General features: G+C 36.8%; 1 protein-coding gene across 1 annotated transcript in view; it reads right to left on the bottom strand.

Moving 5' to 3' along the window:
- Positions 1-15,557, bottom strand: part of Hmgcll1 (3-hydroxy-3-methylglutaryl-CoA lyase like 1) — a 118,049-nt gene that overhangs the window by 44,433 nt on the left and 58,059 nt on the right. The window contains exons 6-7 of the mRNA XM_050127306.1: positions 8,127-8,190; positions 5,521-5,709 (exon numbers count right to left, since the gene is read on the bottom strand). Coding sequence (XP_049983263.1) covers positions 5,521-5,709; positions 8,127-8,190 — 253 coding nt within the window. The remainder of the gene's footprint in view (positions 1-5,520; positions 5,710-8,126; positions 8,191-15,557) is intronic.

Below are 15,557 nucleotides of genomic sequence, written 5' to 3'. Positions count from 1 at the left end.
CAAAAAATATATTGTTCAATCTCCACAGTTTCTTTTTGTCTATTGTTCTTTTACTAAGATTTATTCTTGCCTATGGAGGGATACCTTGCTCAGTCTAGATACAGAGGGGGAGGGCCTTGGTCCTTGCTCAAGTGATGTGACAGACTTTGTTGACTCCCCATGGGAGGCCTTACCCTCTCTGAATAATAAATGGATTTGGGTTGGGGAGAAGATGGAGGGGCGTGGGAGGACTGGAAGCAGAAGGAATTGGAATTGGTATATAAAAGATGATTGTTTAAAAATAAAATAAAAAAGATTTAGTCTTACCAGCCTTTCACGGTTGTGATTTTATCTCTCTTCTTGGTGTGGTTTTCTTCTGCAGGGCTGACTTAGTTGTTTGCTATAAATTGTTTTAGCTTTTGTTTATCATGGAATGTCTTTGCTTCTCCTTCAGTTTTAAAAAACAATATTCTGGGTACAGCAGTAGTTTGGCAGCTTTGATATACATTTGTCTCTTCTTTCTTTGCCTGAAATTTTCTGCTGAAGTTTTGGTGTTACTCTGATAGATTTCTCACGATAGCACACATGTCTCATCTTTCTGCGGCACACTTAGATTTTTAACAATGAGATGATATGAAGGAGGCTCTCTTGGTCTTCTATAGTGAAGTTCCATATTTGTCCTCTAGTCCTTTACTTAAATAATTTCCTCAGGACATTTCCTACTTTTTGGTGGTGACTTTTTACCCCTCTGGGATCTGTAACTGTATTGTCACTTCATAACTTCTCTCTCTCTCTCTCTCTCTCTCTCTCTCTCTCTCTCTCTCTCTCTCTCTCTCTCGTGATATCGGATCTCCTCTGTGGCCTTACCACTTCTTATTTGCAGATGGCAGAAGAAGCTTCCCATCTTACCCTAGAAGTCCCCTGCATCCTTTCCTTTGCTGTATATCTGTTTACTTAGCTGTTTAAAATGCATCAAATGAATGAGCAATATATAACGCATATATTTATAAATATATTTGCTACCCAATGCTCTGTACTGTGTCTTTGCTTCTAAAAAAGATACACACCAAAAGTTAATAGTGTTGGCTAAGGAAGTAATCGCAATTGAGTGCCACGAGTTTGCCAACCAAGTGTACCATTATCAAGAAATTCTGGAAATTCTGTGACTTGTCTCAGTTTTGCACAATTACATCCTTTGTAACAAGTAGGAAGTGAAAAAAGAGAAAGACTTGGCTAGGTAGTAGAGGAAATCGCTTTAAATCCTCTTTGAGAACCACATAAACCAATTACAATAAGAAAAACTTGCAGTTTGGTGGCATTTTAACATGGTTTAGTAAGAGTCTACATAAAACCATGAATGCTTTTGATGTAAAATTAGGTTAATAATTTAGTCTTTCTAAAAGAGAATAATAAACATATGGAAAGCATTATAAGGAAAGGCACACTAGCTAGAGGTCTATTAAATTTAAGAAAAAGCATGTAGTATTTCTTCATGAGAAATATTGGCCTTTCTGCTCTGTCTCTATGCTAGCAATTAACATGTGACTGTTATTTGTAGCATTGGATCTCATTCGTTTTACCCTACTTTACCCAATTATGAAGGCTCAAAACATTTTAACAGAGAAAAATGAGCAATTGTTTTATATTAAGTAGATTAACCAATTTGTTAAACTGGTGTTTTATTTAGGGACTTGGGGAATATGAAACAGAGTAAAACTCAGGTTCTACATAAAATTGGAAACACATATATAGGTCCATGTATGTTTCTTTCATTACTAAATTATTGTACATTTTATCACCTCATTTTCTTGCTCTATTGCTTTTGAGTAGTTATAAATATCCCACACTTGTATCTATAATCAGAATAATCTTTCTACATTAAAATATCTGATAATTATGAATTATTAATGTTCACATACCCATGTGGTCCTCTGAGTTACATGTTTAAGCAATAAAAGACACATAAAACCTGAGAATCCAAGAAAGGCTCCTCTAGTAGTTGATTCACTGTGCTTTCCAGACTGAGGGGGACATTCCTTTTATCAATCCCCTTTGTTTCCTACCACGATAGCCAAGTTTCTGCTTAGTACATGTCTCTTCGCCTAATAGTAACTTCTAGTTTGGAACACTGCAAACAGTTTCTCCACCCCTGAATTAAAGCAAATGATATCCACTCCACCTCCACCACAAATTTTACTAGAAACCACTTCAAAGATTCCATTAAAATGAAGTATGGCCGCTGCCTCCTGAAGCCAAGGTTAGCTGTGTTCTTAATGAAGCTGGGCTCTCTCATTTCCCCTGCACTGAAACTTTAAGATTTTTTTCCAAGATTTTTGGTTCTTGTTATCTAAATTTAAACCTGCCTCTTTTATTGTTGTTGCTGCCATTTCTATTAAAAGTTGGGGCTAAAAATAGTCTCTGGTAGATTTTTCTTCTTGTAGGACTGTTAAAGACCAGCACCCACATTTGTCTACAGAGACATCCCAATGCCACACCCATCTGTCTTCAATCAATTTAAAATTATAAAAGACTGAAAGATTGTCTGAAATATGCACAGTTACCAGAAAGTGGGAGTGTGTGTCTTCCTTTGGTTGTCGATATCTCGTCAAACTATATGCAACCATATAGTATCATAGGAAAACTGATACACAGGAAAAAAATAAACAAATAATTTTGAAACATTAGCTTCCTTTGCCCACCTCCGCTTTCGACCATTTTCTCAATAGTTCATTTATGCACAATATATTTCTTAATATACAAATTGCTGTGACACTTTTTAATCTGTATGTTTACACTGAAACTACAAATGAAGTTCCTGGATTTTATGGAGTTGGAAGAATATCACTCCTTTCCCAGGCCATCTTGCCTCCCTTCTGTCTTCTGCCTTCCATATATACATAGAGCTTATTTATATTAGGATGGGTATGACAGAATATATAATCACAGGTTCTTAGAGCTTTTACAGATGACAAAAGGAGTTACTGAGGACTACAATACACACACACACACACACACATTGCCAAGAGCTTAGCTTAAACAGAAATAGATTAGAATCCTTTCAGAATGTGATTAGAAATGAAGGGTCCTACTGATAGACAACTATTTGACAGTAATTCAACTTTCAAATTCAATGTAAAGCCAAGCTCGGAACTCATGAGGGCTACAAAATTTATGATACACAAAGAGAGGACTTCTATCTCTCTTCCATGTATAGTCAATGCCATGAAAGATAAGCATGCTTATCCTTCATGGGGAGAATCGTGCCGTTGTTGTTTATCCTTTGATTAAGAGTGCGTTCTTTTGAGGAGTCTTGAACACAAATATTTTTTCATGTTCCCCACGTGCTTAGATGCAAACATGTATAATGTTCCCCTATATGACCAGCACAGGATTCCAATGTTCCCCAACGTATGCAAAGAATGCAGAGTATGCCACTCAACAAATCAATTCTCTAAACCTCAATCTAATCTTTCACCCCATCTTCCCAAGATATTTGCCTCAGTGATTATTTTTTTATGTTCTTGAAACACACACATCCCTGGGAATTATTTCTTCTTATTCTGTAGGTTAATTTTAACAAGTACAAACATATATAATGACATTCTGAGAAATGCATTGTGACTAGGTTCCATCACTGTGCGTCATATAATGTATTTACACAAACTACAGAGTGGATCACTCTGCATGGCCTCTTGATTCTGTAAAATGAAATATATGAGGTTGTACAAGCATAATATTGCACTGATTCTCAGTAGGCTCTTTAGCAGCAGTAGGACTGGGCTTACTGCTCAATATTAGAACACTGGCCTAGCATATATGAGGAATCCCCAAGTTTGATGGCCAGCATCAAACACACACACAGAAAAGAAAGGAAGAAACAAAAAAAAAGAAAAGAAAGGAAGAAAGAGTTTAAAAATACATAAACCAAAAATATTTGCATACTTTAGTTGTCAAAACTAGTTGTAAACACCATATTTATACAATTATATATCCAAGTTTACAATATATTTATATGTACTAGACATAACTTCTGTGGTGTATTGTTCTATATTAGCAACATACATGTTTGATAACAGCAGCATCAGAGCATATAGCTAATCCTCCCATTAAGGTATCACAATGACCACCAGATCCCTTGGAGACAATAGCTTTTCAGCACTAGTATCATTACATGAGAACACTACTGTATGTGTAATTTGTGGTTTACTTAATCGTTTTAAATATTTAATATAAATGTAAATAATAGCAATATATAATATTGCTATAATTCTGCAGATATGCTTTTCTTAACAATTAAAATCACAATAGATATAAAAATATTTAGTACCTAAACAAGCAGTATTAGTAGGTAGACAATGAAGACTTTTGTCTATATTCTGAGACTCTATACTATAAGCCTTTATCCCCAATAACCAAACTACCATCCATAGACTAATAAGCATATTATATAAATAAGTTACTACTCATAATGTGAAAATACAGAAATAATGAGTAAATATCAGACTTGTGGGAAAAGCTTAGGCATGTGCTCAGGAGCACATACCCTGAAAAATCATGAGTTAATAGTTTTTCTTCTCACATATAGAACACAAGTCAAATAAGCTCCTCGCATTATCTCTAAATATCTGTTGATAACTGTACATGTTGGAATTGTAACATTAAAATTCACAAACTGGCTTTCAGTCTTACCAAAACAAAACTGTAATAGTATTATCTCTGTCAAAATTTTAGCTGTACAGACATCAAATGAGTCTATTTTTTCATACAATTAAGAAAATTTTAAAATAAAATCATTTAAATTTATTCTTTAGATAATCACACTTAGAATAGCATATAATTTAGTAGTTCTTAGTACTCTAACTTTTTATATTTTTTTCCTTAAACCACACAAAGGGATCTATTTGATTGAAATAAACAAGAGTTCGATTAAAAGCAAGGTTGTGGGCTCAGTGGTGGAGTGCTTGCCTAGCACACATAAGGCTTTACATTCAATTCCTAAGTGTGTGTGTGTGTGTGTGTGTGTGCATGCAATGTGAGCTTGCAAACTTTAGAAAAATGCTTTAATAAAATAGTTTCTGCTCCCCCTCCACATATATTCATCACAGAGCAACCAAATTAGCAAAAGATCACTTGTTTCATGATCACAACAGTGCATGCTACTGTTTTGTGTCTTTACTTTCTCAACATGTCATAATATTCAACTGAATTAAATTTTATAGTTGATGTACATAAACATTGAAATTAGAAGTCATAGATCTAGTAGAATTTATACTCTAAAATTTAAAGACCACCAACTTGGCCAAATCATATAAATAGTAATGAGACATCTGTTTTCCTAAAAAATTAGATAGCATTTACAAATATTTCATGTGTGTAACTTTGTTGAGACATCATACTCATAGAATCTTGACATAAACTATACAATACATATTGTTTAAGCATTACATTTGCATTTAATAAATTTATTTCACTAAAACTCTCAACATGCTCATATCATAGATAACCGTACATGCCTATAGCATAGCACGAGACTACAAATACCTGAAGAGCTGTTAGGATATTTGCGAGGGCTTGTCCGTAGGTGTCGTGGCAGTGCACAGCAAGAGCCCCTGGAGGGATTTCCTTCATGACACTTTCCAGCATCATCTTCATGCTGCCTGGGGTGCCCACTCCAATCGTGTCTCCCAAAGAGATCTCATAGCAGCCCATGCCGTACAACCTCTTTGAGACCTGCGGAAAGGCAAACCGCTGCTAAGAAAATGGAAATAAGCTGACTCCAACCCTGTGAGTCGTGGGTAAGCTTGTGGAAAGTGTTTGCTTCAGTTTACTGGTCTTCTTTTATGGTCATTTAAGTTTTAAACCCTGGATCAAATTTTTGGATGAAATTGTTGTTACATTGTCTGTTCAAGTTTGTTTTCATATATGCCCACCCATCTATCTATTCGTGTTTAAACTGTAATTTCATATAAATTTCTCAACTGTAATTGAAAAGAAGCATTGAAGGTCTACACAGGAAGTAGTGTTTCTTTGGGTATTACATCAGAGGTCATGAGACACCAACAGTAATTTCAATTCTGATGTTAAATAGCTTAGCAATAACAATCACTTATTATTCCTAGCTTAAATGTTCTATCTCGTGGGTGAAGGTGCTCATGTCAGATAAATTTCAAGTTATCTTCAAGCCTAACAACCAACGCTGCAATGAGAAAGCAGTGTGGGCTGTGCAAAGACAACATGGTATTTGGGCAGAGGTTCTATAATCAGACAAGTATGGATTTGACTATTAGCTCTCACCCAGATCATCCCTTTAATACTGAGTTGATCATGAGAATAATCTACTGGTGCTTCAATTACTAATTTGCCGAATAAAGATGACAAAATGTCCTCATCTAGAATGCTTTCCAAAGCCTTGACAGCATGCTCTCACTACTTACAAATAACTGTGACATGCTTGGCTGCAAAATAAAATAAAGGATTTTTTGTTTATTCAACTTGTGCTTGTCCAGAATCACCTTATTCCAGTGCTGTGGTAGCTGATGGGACTGATGAGAAAGCACAGAGGGCCAGGACCACTTGTTTGTTTGGTTGTTTGTTTGGGTTTTCTTGTCAATATCATGGATATATGCAGAAATCAAACTAAAATAAAACTCTGGACAAAGAGCCTAAAGGACAGTGGCCACTGGCCTAGAGCTGTCAGTTAGAGAGGAGGCGGTGTGAGTGCCTTGAGATGAAGTAACTTGAAAAGGGTGAGAGGGGAGAGTCTAAAATGTGTTTGGAAAAGCACACACACACACACAAAGGTTAGTGGGTTCCAAACCAGTGAAGTGTGAAAGGAAGAGAGCATTCCAAAGCAAGGAAAAGTCAGATGTTCAAGAGAGTGCCACGAGCAAGCAAAGAACAGGGGCATTAAGTGTGAAGAAGGCTGAGCATCTGCAAAAGTAATCACGTTTCAAATAGTCATTTCAGAAAGAAAAGAATAAATTCACAAAATGTATTAGGCTAGCACAAAGACCTCTGCAGCATGGCCGCTGATTGTGATTTTTTTTAATATTTCTAATCTGTCTGCAAGACTTCAGCAGCACCCCAGTTGTTATGATATAAAAAAAATGAGTATGTAGCTCTTCTATGCTAGAACAGTGCAATAGGGGGACAAACAGTCTTGTGTCTCCAAGAAGTGGACATAAGTCTTAAGGCCCAAAATCAATTCCTTTGGAAATATTCCTTTAAAAAGACAATGTAAAATGGTCTGTGCAGATGCATAACACAGTCTTGAATGCAAGTAAAGTGATATAAAACCTAAGCTTCATCATTTCCTAATATATTTGCCTCTTTAATCAAAGACCTTTAATAAAAGACATAATAAGCTAGTCTTCATTTGAAAAATATTCAGTAATCTTCATAGTTCCAATGAATGAGCAAAAAAGGAATTACTTCAACAGGACTAAAAGTTCAATTTACATAACTTGGGGTTTACTAATGATGTAACATTTACTGTTTCAGTGTTATATTACAAAATTTAAGGAAAGTTACAATCTTAGCAAAAGTTTACATTAATATACTTCATCTATAAATAAGTTTCCAAACTCATTTCCAAAGTAGAGTATTTGACATTCACTGATATGAATTATTGGTAAAGAAAGAGTTAGAATACAATAAGTAGATTCAATAAGCCAATACACAGGTTCTTAATGACTACAATCTATTTCCATAAATTTCCATCATAAGAACATAGCCCGTATAGTAATGAAGAGCACAAATGAACAGAAACCCTGAAACACATGCTCTATGTAAGTATGAAGGAGAAAGAGCTGCACACATGTGTGTGCACAACTGTCTGACACTGTGATGGGACGTGGGAAAAGCATTTCTTTGGCCAAGGTCATGCATAAGCAAGACAGAATTCTTTACTCTTTAAAGTATCTGAATCATGACTCAACTATCACCCACCTTTAAACAGTTATAGCTGATAGGTCTATGTTGAAATGAAATGACTAGCTAAGTAACAAAGCACATCTTCAGTGAAAATTTCCCAGCCATACTTCTCTTTGGTCTCTGCTACTGAAATTCAATAAACAATAAACTGTCTAAATTTACCAATAATACTCATCATTTTACCAGTAATCATAAAGGCTGGAGATATTTCTTACTTCTGCGACTTTCTGTGGTGCAATGCTTCCTTCATACGGACAGCCCAGGGCACAAGACACATACCTACATTGAAAATACAGAACAATATGATATTTCATTTCCAAATTTCCAAATAAATAACAAAAATACATCAAGCTATAACAGTAGTTCTTGATCTATGGGTCTTGACCACTTTGATGGTTGGAAACTCCTATAAATCACCTAAGACCATGCAGTATATCAGATATTTACATTATGCTTCATTATAGTAGCAAATTTGCAGTTATAGAGTAGCAACAGAAATAATTTTGTCATTGGAGGTCACAAGGAACTGGTACTAAAGGGTCACAACATTAGGGAGGTTGAGAAACACTGTACTATAGCATGATATAAATATTCAAATCAGGAAACACTAGTTAAATATATTTGTTTAGAATGTTATAAATTGCATATCTAAATAGCCAAGTCTTTAGAATTATATAGAGCTGACATGCAGAAATGACGTTTCTCTCCATGCATCTAACTGGATATTCTGACAACAAGTAAGATAGAGCCATTATTCATTGCCAACCTCAGGAAGCAGCCACCACCCCAGAATCCACCTTATTTCTTTCATGAACTTATCTAACTTGTTTCAAATAGAATAATGTCTAACGGGTTTAAAGGTTCTGCATAAGACATTCTGTGAGCTTCCTCAGCAATTCATTTCCACTTAAAGATGGTGATTCCTTTCCATGTTATTATCAAGCTCGATGACAAGCCTATTGTAACTATTTTCAGCTTATCACCAACCCCACTTTACCAAAACATCCTCAGACACTCTTACAATGCAGTGTTAAAATAATGCATCATATGTCTGGTGTTCAGGGTGAAGAAAGACACCTGAGGAGTGGCGGGGGGGGGGGCGGGGGGGAAGTGGGGTTGGAGCTACAGTTCTTGATCTAGGATAAGAAAGCTTCTAGATAACACATGCTGTGTTTACAAGGGAAGCTAGACTTTGAGACGATTCCAAACTATTCTGAGGCACTCAGAATATTCAGAAAAAGTCCTGAAAATGAAATTTGATTTATAGAAATCAAGTTTTCATAAAGTAGCCATCAGAGGGAAGGTAGGAACAAAAGGATAACATACTAACATGTTCATTGATCTAAGCTGTGATTCATTAGAAAACTCAAAATGAAATTTAGATACACACTGAGTGGGCTAGTACACACTGATTGTCAGCTGTAGCTTCATTTGGAGATATTAATACACATAAAATTTAGGTTTAAGGATGTAATAGATAAGCTATTTAACAAGTCCATCACACAGTTCAAAGGACAAGGAAGGAGAATTCAAATTTGTTGAAATGTAGCTTGCTCTTCCAGTTCTTATATAAACTTTTATCAACATTTTAGATAATTCTTAAAGTGTAACCAAGATACATGAGAAAAATTGCATAGAACTAGAGAAAGTTGTATAAAAGAGGAGAAATTCCAATCCAAATGGTTATTACAGTATTGTGCAAAAACTGATTGATTACATTTGTTCTACGTTCCAAACAGTAATATGTGACTAAATATAAGACCTAATAAAATCTAAGGTGCCAGTTATATATTTTATATTTTCTTTTTCTTTCTTTCTTTCTTTCTTTCTTTCTTTTCTTTTTTTTTTTTTTNTTTTTTTTTTTTTTTTTTTTTTTTTTTTTTTTTTTTTTTTTTTTTTTTTTTGACAAGCTGTATAGCTTTGGTTATCCTGGAACTCATTCTACAGATCAGGCTGGCTTTGAATTCACAGAGATCTGCCTGCTTCTACCTTAGAAGAGCTGGGATTAAGGGCATGTGCCACCACAGCATGCCTCATATTTTCCTTTTAACTAAGTTAAACAAGAAAAATAGTGCCAATAAACAACAGTAAATTGAAATTGTTCAAAACATGCATCCCATGCTTATTCAGCTTGTTGCTAGGCCGTGACTCTGTCCCCCTGGCTCCTAAGGCCTAAATCGCTATATGGGTATTTTCATTCATTTCTCACCAGTGGGCTTCCAAGGTATAAAGTTTTCTGGTTTCACCTCCGCTGAACTTTATTTTTATAGGACCTTCCTTAATTTTGTGCGTGCCTTCTTTGACTTATTTATGCAAGGAGTTACTCACTACAAAACAAACGCAATATTCCACAAACTATATCTTTATCTGACTTTAAGATACTTAAATTGTACAATGTAAAAAAAAAAATCTTCAACAGATAGGTGTAACTAGATGTCAACATGTGGAAGAATGTAAAAGATCCACATCTATCACCATGCACAAAACTCAAGTCTATGTGGATCAAAGACCTCAACATACATTCAGTTACACTGATCCTAACAGAAGACAAAATGGGAAGTAGACTTGAACACATTGGCACATGAGGGCTACTTCCTAAATATAACACCAGTAGCATAGACACCGAGAGCAACAATTAATAAATAGGACCTTCTGAAACGCTTCTGTAATGATATGGTAAGATAAAACAGCAGCCTACAGAATGGGAAAAGCTCTTCACCAACCCCACATCTGACAGAGAGCTGATCTCCAAAATATATAAAGAACTGAAGGAAATAGGAATCAAAATACCAAATAATCCAATTAAAAATGGGGTACAGATCTAAACAGATAATTATCAACAGAAGAAATTCAAATGCCAAAAGACCTTTAAGGAATTGCTCAACATCCTGGGAAATGCAAATCAAAATAACTCTGAAATATCATCCTATACATAAGATCAAAAACACTGATGACAGTTTATGCTAGAGAAGATGTGGAATAAGGGGTGTTGGCAGGAGTAAAAACTTGTACAGCCACTTTGGAAATCAGTTTGGTGGTTTCTGAGAAAATTGGAAGTCAATCTACCTCAAGACCCAGTGATACCACTCTTGGGCATGTACCCAAAGGATACACATTCAAACCACAAGGACACTTGCTCAACAGTGTCCACAGAGGCATTATTCGTTAGTAGCCAAAACCTGGAAACAATGTAGATGCCCCTCACCCAAAAAAAAATGGATAAACAAAATGTAGCACATTTATACAATGGAGTATTACTCAGCAGAAAAAAAGATGCCATCTTGAAATTTGCAAACAAATGGATGGAACTAGAAAAAAAATCCCAGACTCAGAAAGATAAACATGGTATGTACTCATTCATGAGTGGATATTAGACATAAAGAAAAGAAATAACCAGACTACAATCCACAACTCTGAGAAGCTAGGTAACAAGAAGGACCTTAAGAGAGACATATATGGATGCCTCTTAGTAGGGGAAATAGGTAAGATTTCCTGAGTAAATTGGGAGCAAAGGGGTAGGGGAACTGAGGGAAGAAAGGGACAGGTGAAGGGGAGGGAGGAGGAGAACATAGGGAATGGAATAGTTGAGTTGGGGAGGGGCAGAGAGGGAGAGCAAGGAAAGCTATATCCTAATGGAGGGAGCCATTATGGGATTAGGAAGAAATTTGGTGCTAGGGAAGCTCCCTGGAATCCACAAGGATAACCCAACTAAGACTCCTAGCAATAGTGAAGAGGCTGCCTGAACTATAATCAGATTGATGACCATCCTAATTGTCATCATAGAACCTTCATCCAGCAAGTGATGGAAACAGATGCAGAGATCAACAGCTAAGCACTGAGCCAACGTCCAGAAGTATAGTTGAAAAGAGGGAGGAAGAATTATATAAGCAAATGGGTAAGAAACATGATGGGGAAACCCACAGAGACAGCTGATCTGAACTAGTGGGAGCTCACTGACTCTGGATTGATAGTTGGGGAACCTGTTTAGGACCAAACTAAGCCCTCTGAATACGGGTGACAGTTATGTGGCTTGGACAGTCTGTGGGACCAGTGGCAGTGGAATCAGGATTTATCCCTAGTGCATGAAGTGGCTTTGGGGAACCCATTCCCTATGGTGGAATACCTTGCTCAGTCTTGATAGTAGGGGTGCTTGGCCCTGCCTCAACTTGATATGCTAGATTTTGCTAACTCCCCACAGGAGGCCTTAGCTTTCTGAGGAGTGGATACATACAGGGTTGGGTGGGAAGAAAGTGGAAGGAGGGGAGGGAGGGGGAAGTGTGTTGGTATGTAAAATGAAGAAAAAAAACCATTAGGTAAAACATTTGAAAAAAAGACAATTATTTTCAGTTAAGAGAGAGAGAGACAGAGATTCTTAAAGCAAAGTTGGCATACAAAGACCTATAATCCCAAGTATGTTAATCTCTTTTCTCAAAAGTTCTATTGAAGACCTCAACATAAAACCAGATACACTAAACCCCATAGAAGAGAAAACAGGAGAGAGTCTTGATCTCATTAGCACAGAAAAAGACCTTTTGAACAGAACACTGTTAGCACAGACACTAAGACCAACAATTAATAAGCGGGACCTTGAAACTGAAAAGCTTCTGCACCATCATTCAGACAAAGTGGAAGCCTATATGATGGGAAAAGATTTTTACTAACTGCAAATTCGTAGAGGGCTAATATTCAAAATATACTCTTAGAAAGTAGATATTAAGGAAACAATCTGATTTTAAAATGGAGTACAGATCTATACAGAGAATTCTCAAATGGCTGGGAAACACTTAAAGAAATGTTCCCTTAGCAATCAGGGAAACATAAATCAAAACTACTTTGAAATTTCACTTTTTTGTTGGAAATAGATTCTTCTATCACACAATATATCCCAGTGACAGTTTCTCTCCTCTCCACTCCTTCCAGATCCCCCAACACCTCCCTTGTCTCCCAGATCTACTTGTCTTCCATTTCCTCTTCAGACAAGAGCAGGTCTGCAATGAACTAAATCCAAACACAACAAAACAAGATACAATAAGACAAGGCAAGAGCCCTATATTGCTAGATGAGGCAACCCAACAGGAAGAAAAGAGTCCCAAGAGCAGGTAAAAGAGTCAGAGACATCCCCTCTCCCACTGTCAGCCCTACAAAAATACCAAGCTAACAGCCATAATATGTACACAGGAGACCCAGTGCAGACCCATGCTGGCCCCTGGCTTCCTGCTCCAGTCTCTGTGAGCCCCTACAAGCCCCACTTGGTTTATTAGGTAGGCCATGTTCTCCTGGTATCCTCCATCCCCTCTGACTCCTTCAGTATTTCCTCAACCTTTTCTGTGTGCTTCCCTGATCTAAACTACTCAGAAAGGCTAAGATCAATAAAACAAATGGTGGCTCATAGTGGTAGGGAAGTGGAGTAAGGGAGCACTCACCCATTGCTGGTGAGAGTACCACTATGGAAATTAGTGTGGCAATTCCTCGAGATGATAGGAACCTATTTACCTCAAGATCCAGTTATACCACTCTTGGGCATATACCCAAACTATGGTTCATACTATGGCAGAGACACTTCCTCACCCATGTTCATTGATGCTCTATTCATAACAGCAGAAATAGAAAATAACCTAAGTATCCCTCAACAGATAAATGGATAAAGAAAATGTGATACATTTACACAATGGAGTATTACTCAGCCATTAAAAAGATGAAATATTTGGGTAAATAGGTGGAACTAGAAAAAAAATCATCCTGAGTGAGGTAACTCAGACCCAGAAGGACAACTGTGCTATGTACTCACTTATATGTGGATATTAGTCAATGATAACCAACATATAGTCTGCAGAACCACAGAGGTTAGGTATATGGTAAGGGACTAGGGGGAAACAGACAAATCCCCCTAGGAAAAGAAAATAGAATAGATGGTTATGGATGGATGAGGGAAGGGGCTGGAACAGAAAGATAAAGTGGAGAGGAGAGAGAAGACGGGGACAAGAGAGGGAATATGGCAAGAGATGGATAAAATTAAGGGTCATTTCACAGGTAGTATGGTAACCTAATATAGTAGAAACTTCTAATATATATGAAGATGATAAATGAAATCACCAAATAATAGAAACATAGAAAAGTTGAATTTGTACCTGTAAAGAGCCTTCACCCCTATGTGTTACCATCTTTGGCACAGGAAGGTAGTCCGCATTTTGGTAAAAGGAGAAAACTAAACACCAACTGAATTACAAAGCCTTTGATCTGCAATGGTGACCTGCCTGCACAATAGTCTAGTGCAATGATGGCATAAAGCTTATGGAAGTAACAAAACAATACCTGATTTGACTTAAGGTCCAATGCACAAGTGTTGACAGAGGTTTCTGTCCCATCCTGCAGCCATTTAGTCCCAAAGAAACACACAGAGGCTTACATTAATTATAAACTAGTTGGCCTATTATCTCAGGCTTCTTATTAACTCTTATATCCACATTAACTCATAATTCTTGTCTGTGTTAGCCACGTGTCTTGGTACCCTTTATCAGTTAGGCATTCTCATATTGCTTCCTGTGTCTGGGTGACAACTGCAGACTGAGCCTTTCCTCTTCCCAGAATTCTCTTATTCTTGTCACCCCGTGCCTATTATTCTTGAATACTTCCTGGCTGGCCAATCAGCATTTTATTAAACCAATACAAGTGACAAATATTTATAGGGTACAAGAACATTGTTCTTTGGGGGCTTGCCAACAAGCTCCCAAGTAAATATACCTGGAGTCTTTGTCTTATTCTTACTCGTGAATGCCCAGTTTTAGCTTGGCTTGTGTGTCCCACAGCATACAAGATGGAATCCATTCCTAACTCGGCTTAGGTTACCAAGAACCTGAGACTAGACAGCCCAGTAACCTAGGATAAAACATATACTACTGTGCTCCTGAAATAATGTAATATTAAAATGACTCCTAATGACATTATGCTGTACTCATAAGTCAGCGCCTTGTTTAGCCATCATCAGAGAAGTTTTCTCCTGCAGCAGATGGATACATAAACAGAGATCCAGAAAATATGCAGAGGTTGAGAGATTTGAAATACTCAGCTCTAAAAAGGAACAGGGAAAAAAAAGATTAAGGAGTGAGAAAAGAAGGAGCCAGCTACCTAGCCACACAGCAAGACATGAAATAAGAAGAAAAGATATTAAGAAACAGTGAAAGGTAAAAGCCCAGAAGCAAAATGTAAATGGAATAACTTAAGTAAAGCTTGGGTACAAACAAGCCAACCTAAAGCTGGACATTCATGAGTAAGAATAAGATTCCATATGTATTTACTTGGGATCTTAGTGGTAGGCCTCCAAAGAACAAAGAGTCATAGAGTTTTTAAAAAAAGGAATATCTCCATTAACTCCCCCACTCCTTCTGGTCTCTGTGTTTATATCTGATATATTACATGAAAAAAATATTTTCAATAAAAGGAGAAAGAAAGAAGAAAAACAAAGCATGGTGGTACATTCATATAATTCTGGGCAGGGGGAGAATAAAAGGAGTTACACAGTCTTGAGGTCAATCTGGGCAACTTAGGACAGACAGTTATGTAACAAGACCTTGTATCCAAAACACAAATCGGAAAGAAAGAGAGAGAGAGAGAGAGAGAGAGAGAGAGAGAGAGAGAGAGAGAGAGAG

The sequence above is a fragment of the Alexandromys fortis genome, unplaced genomic scaffold, assembly GCF_014885135.2.
Source record: "Alexandromys fortis isolate MF-2015 unplaced genomic scaffold, M_Fortis_MF-2015_v1.1 scaffold_22, whole genome shotgun sequence".
Classification (NCBI taxonomy): Eukaryota; Metazoa; Chordata; class Mammalia; order Rodentia; family Cricetidae; genus Alexandromys; species Alexandromys fortis.
This window is presented reverse-complemented; position numbering and strand designations above follow the sequence as displayed.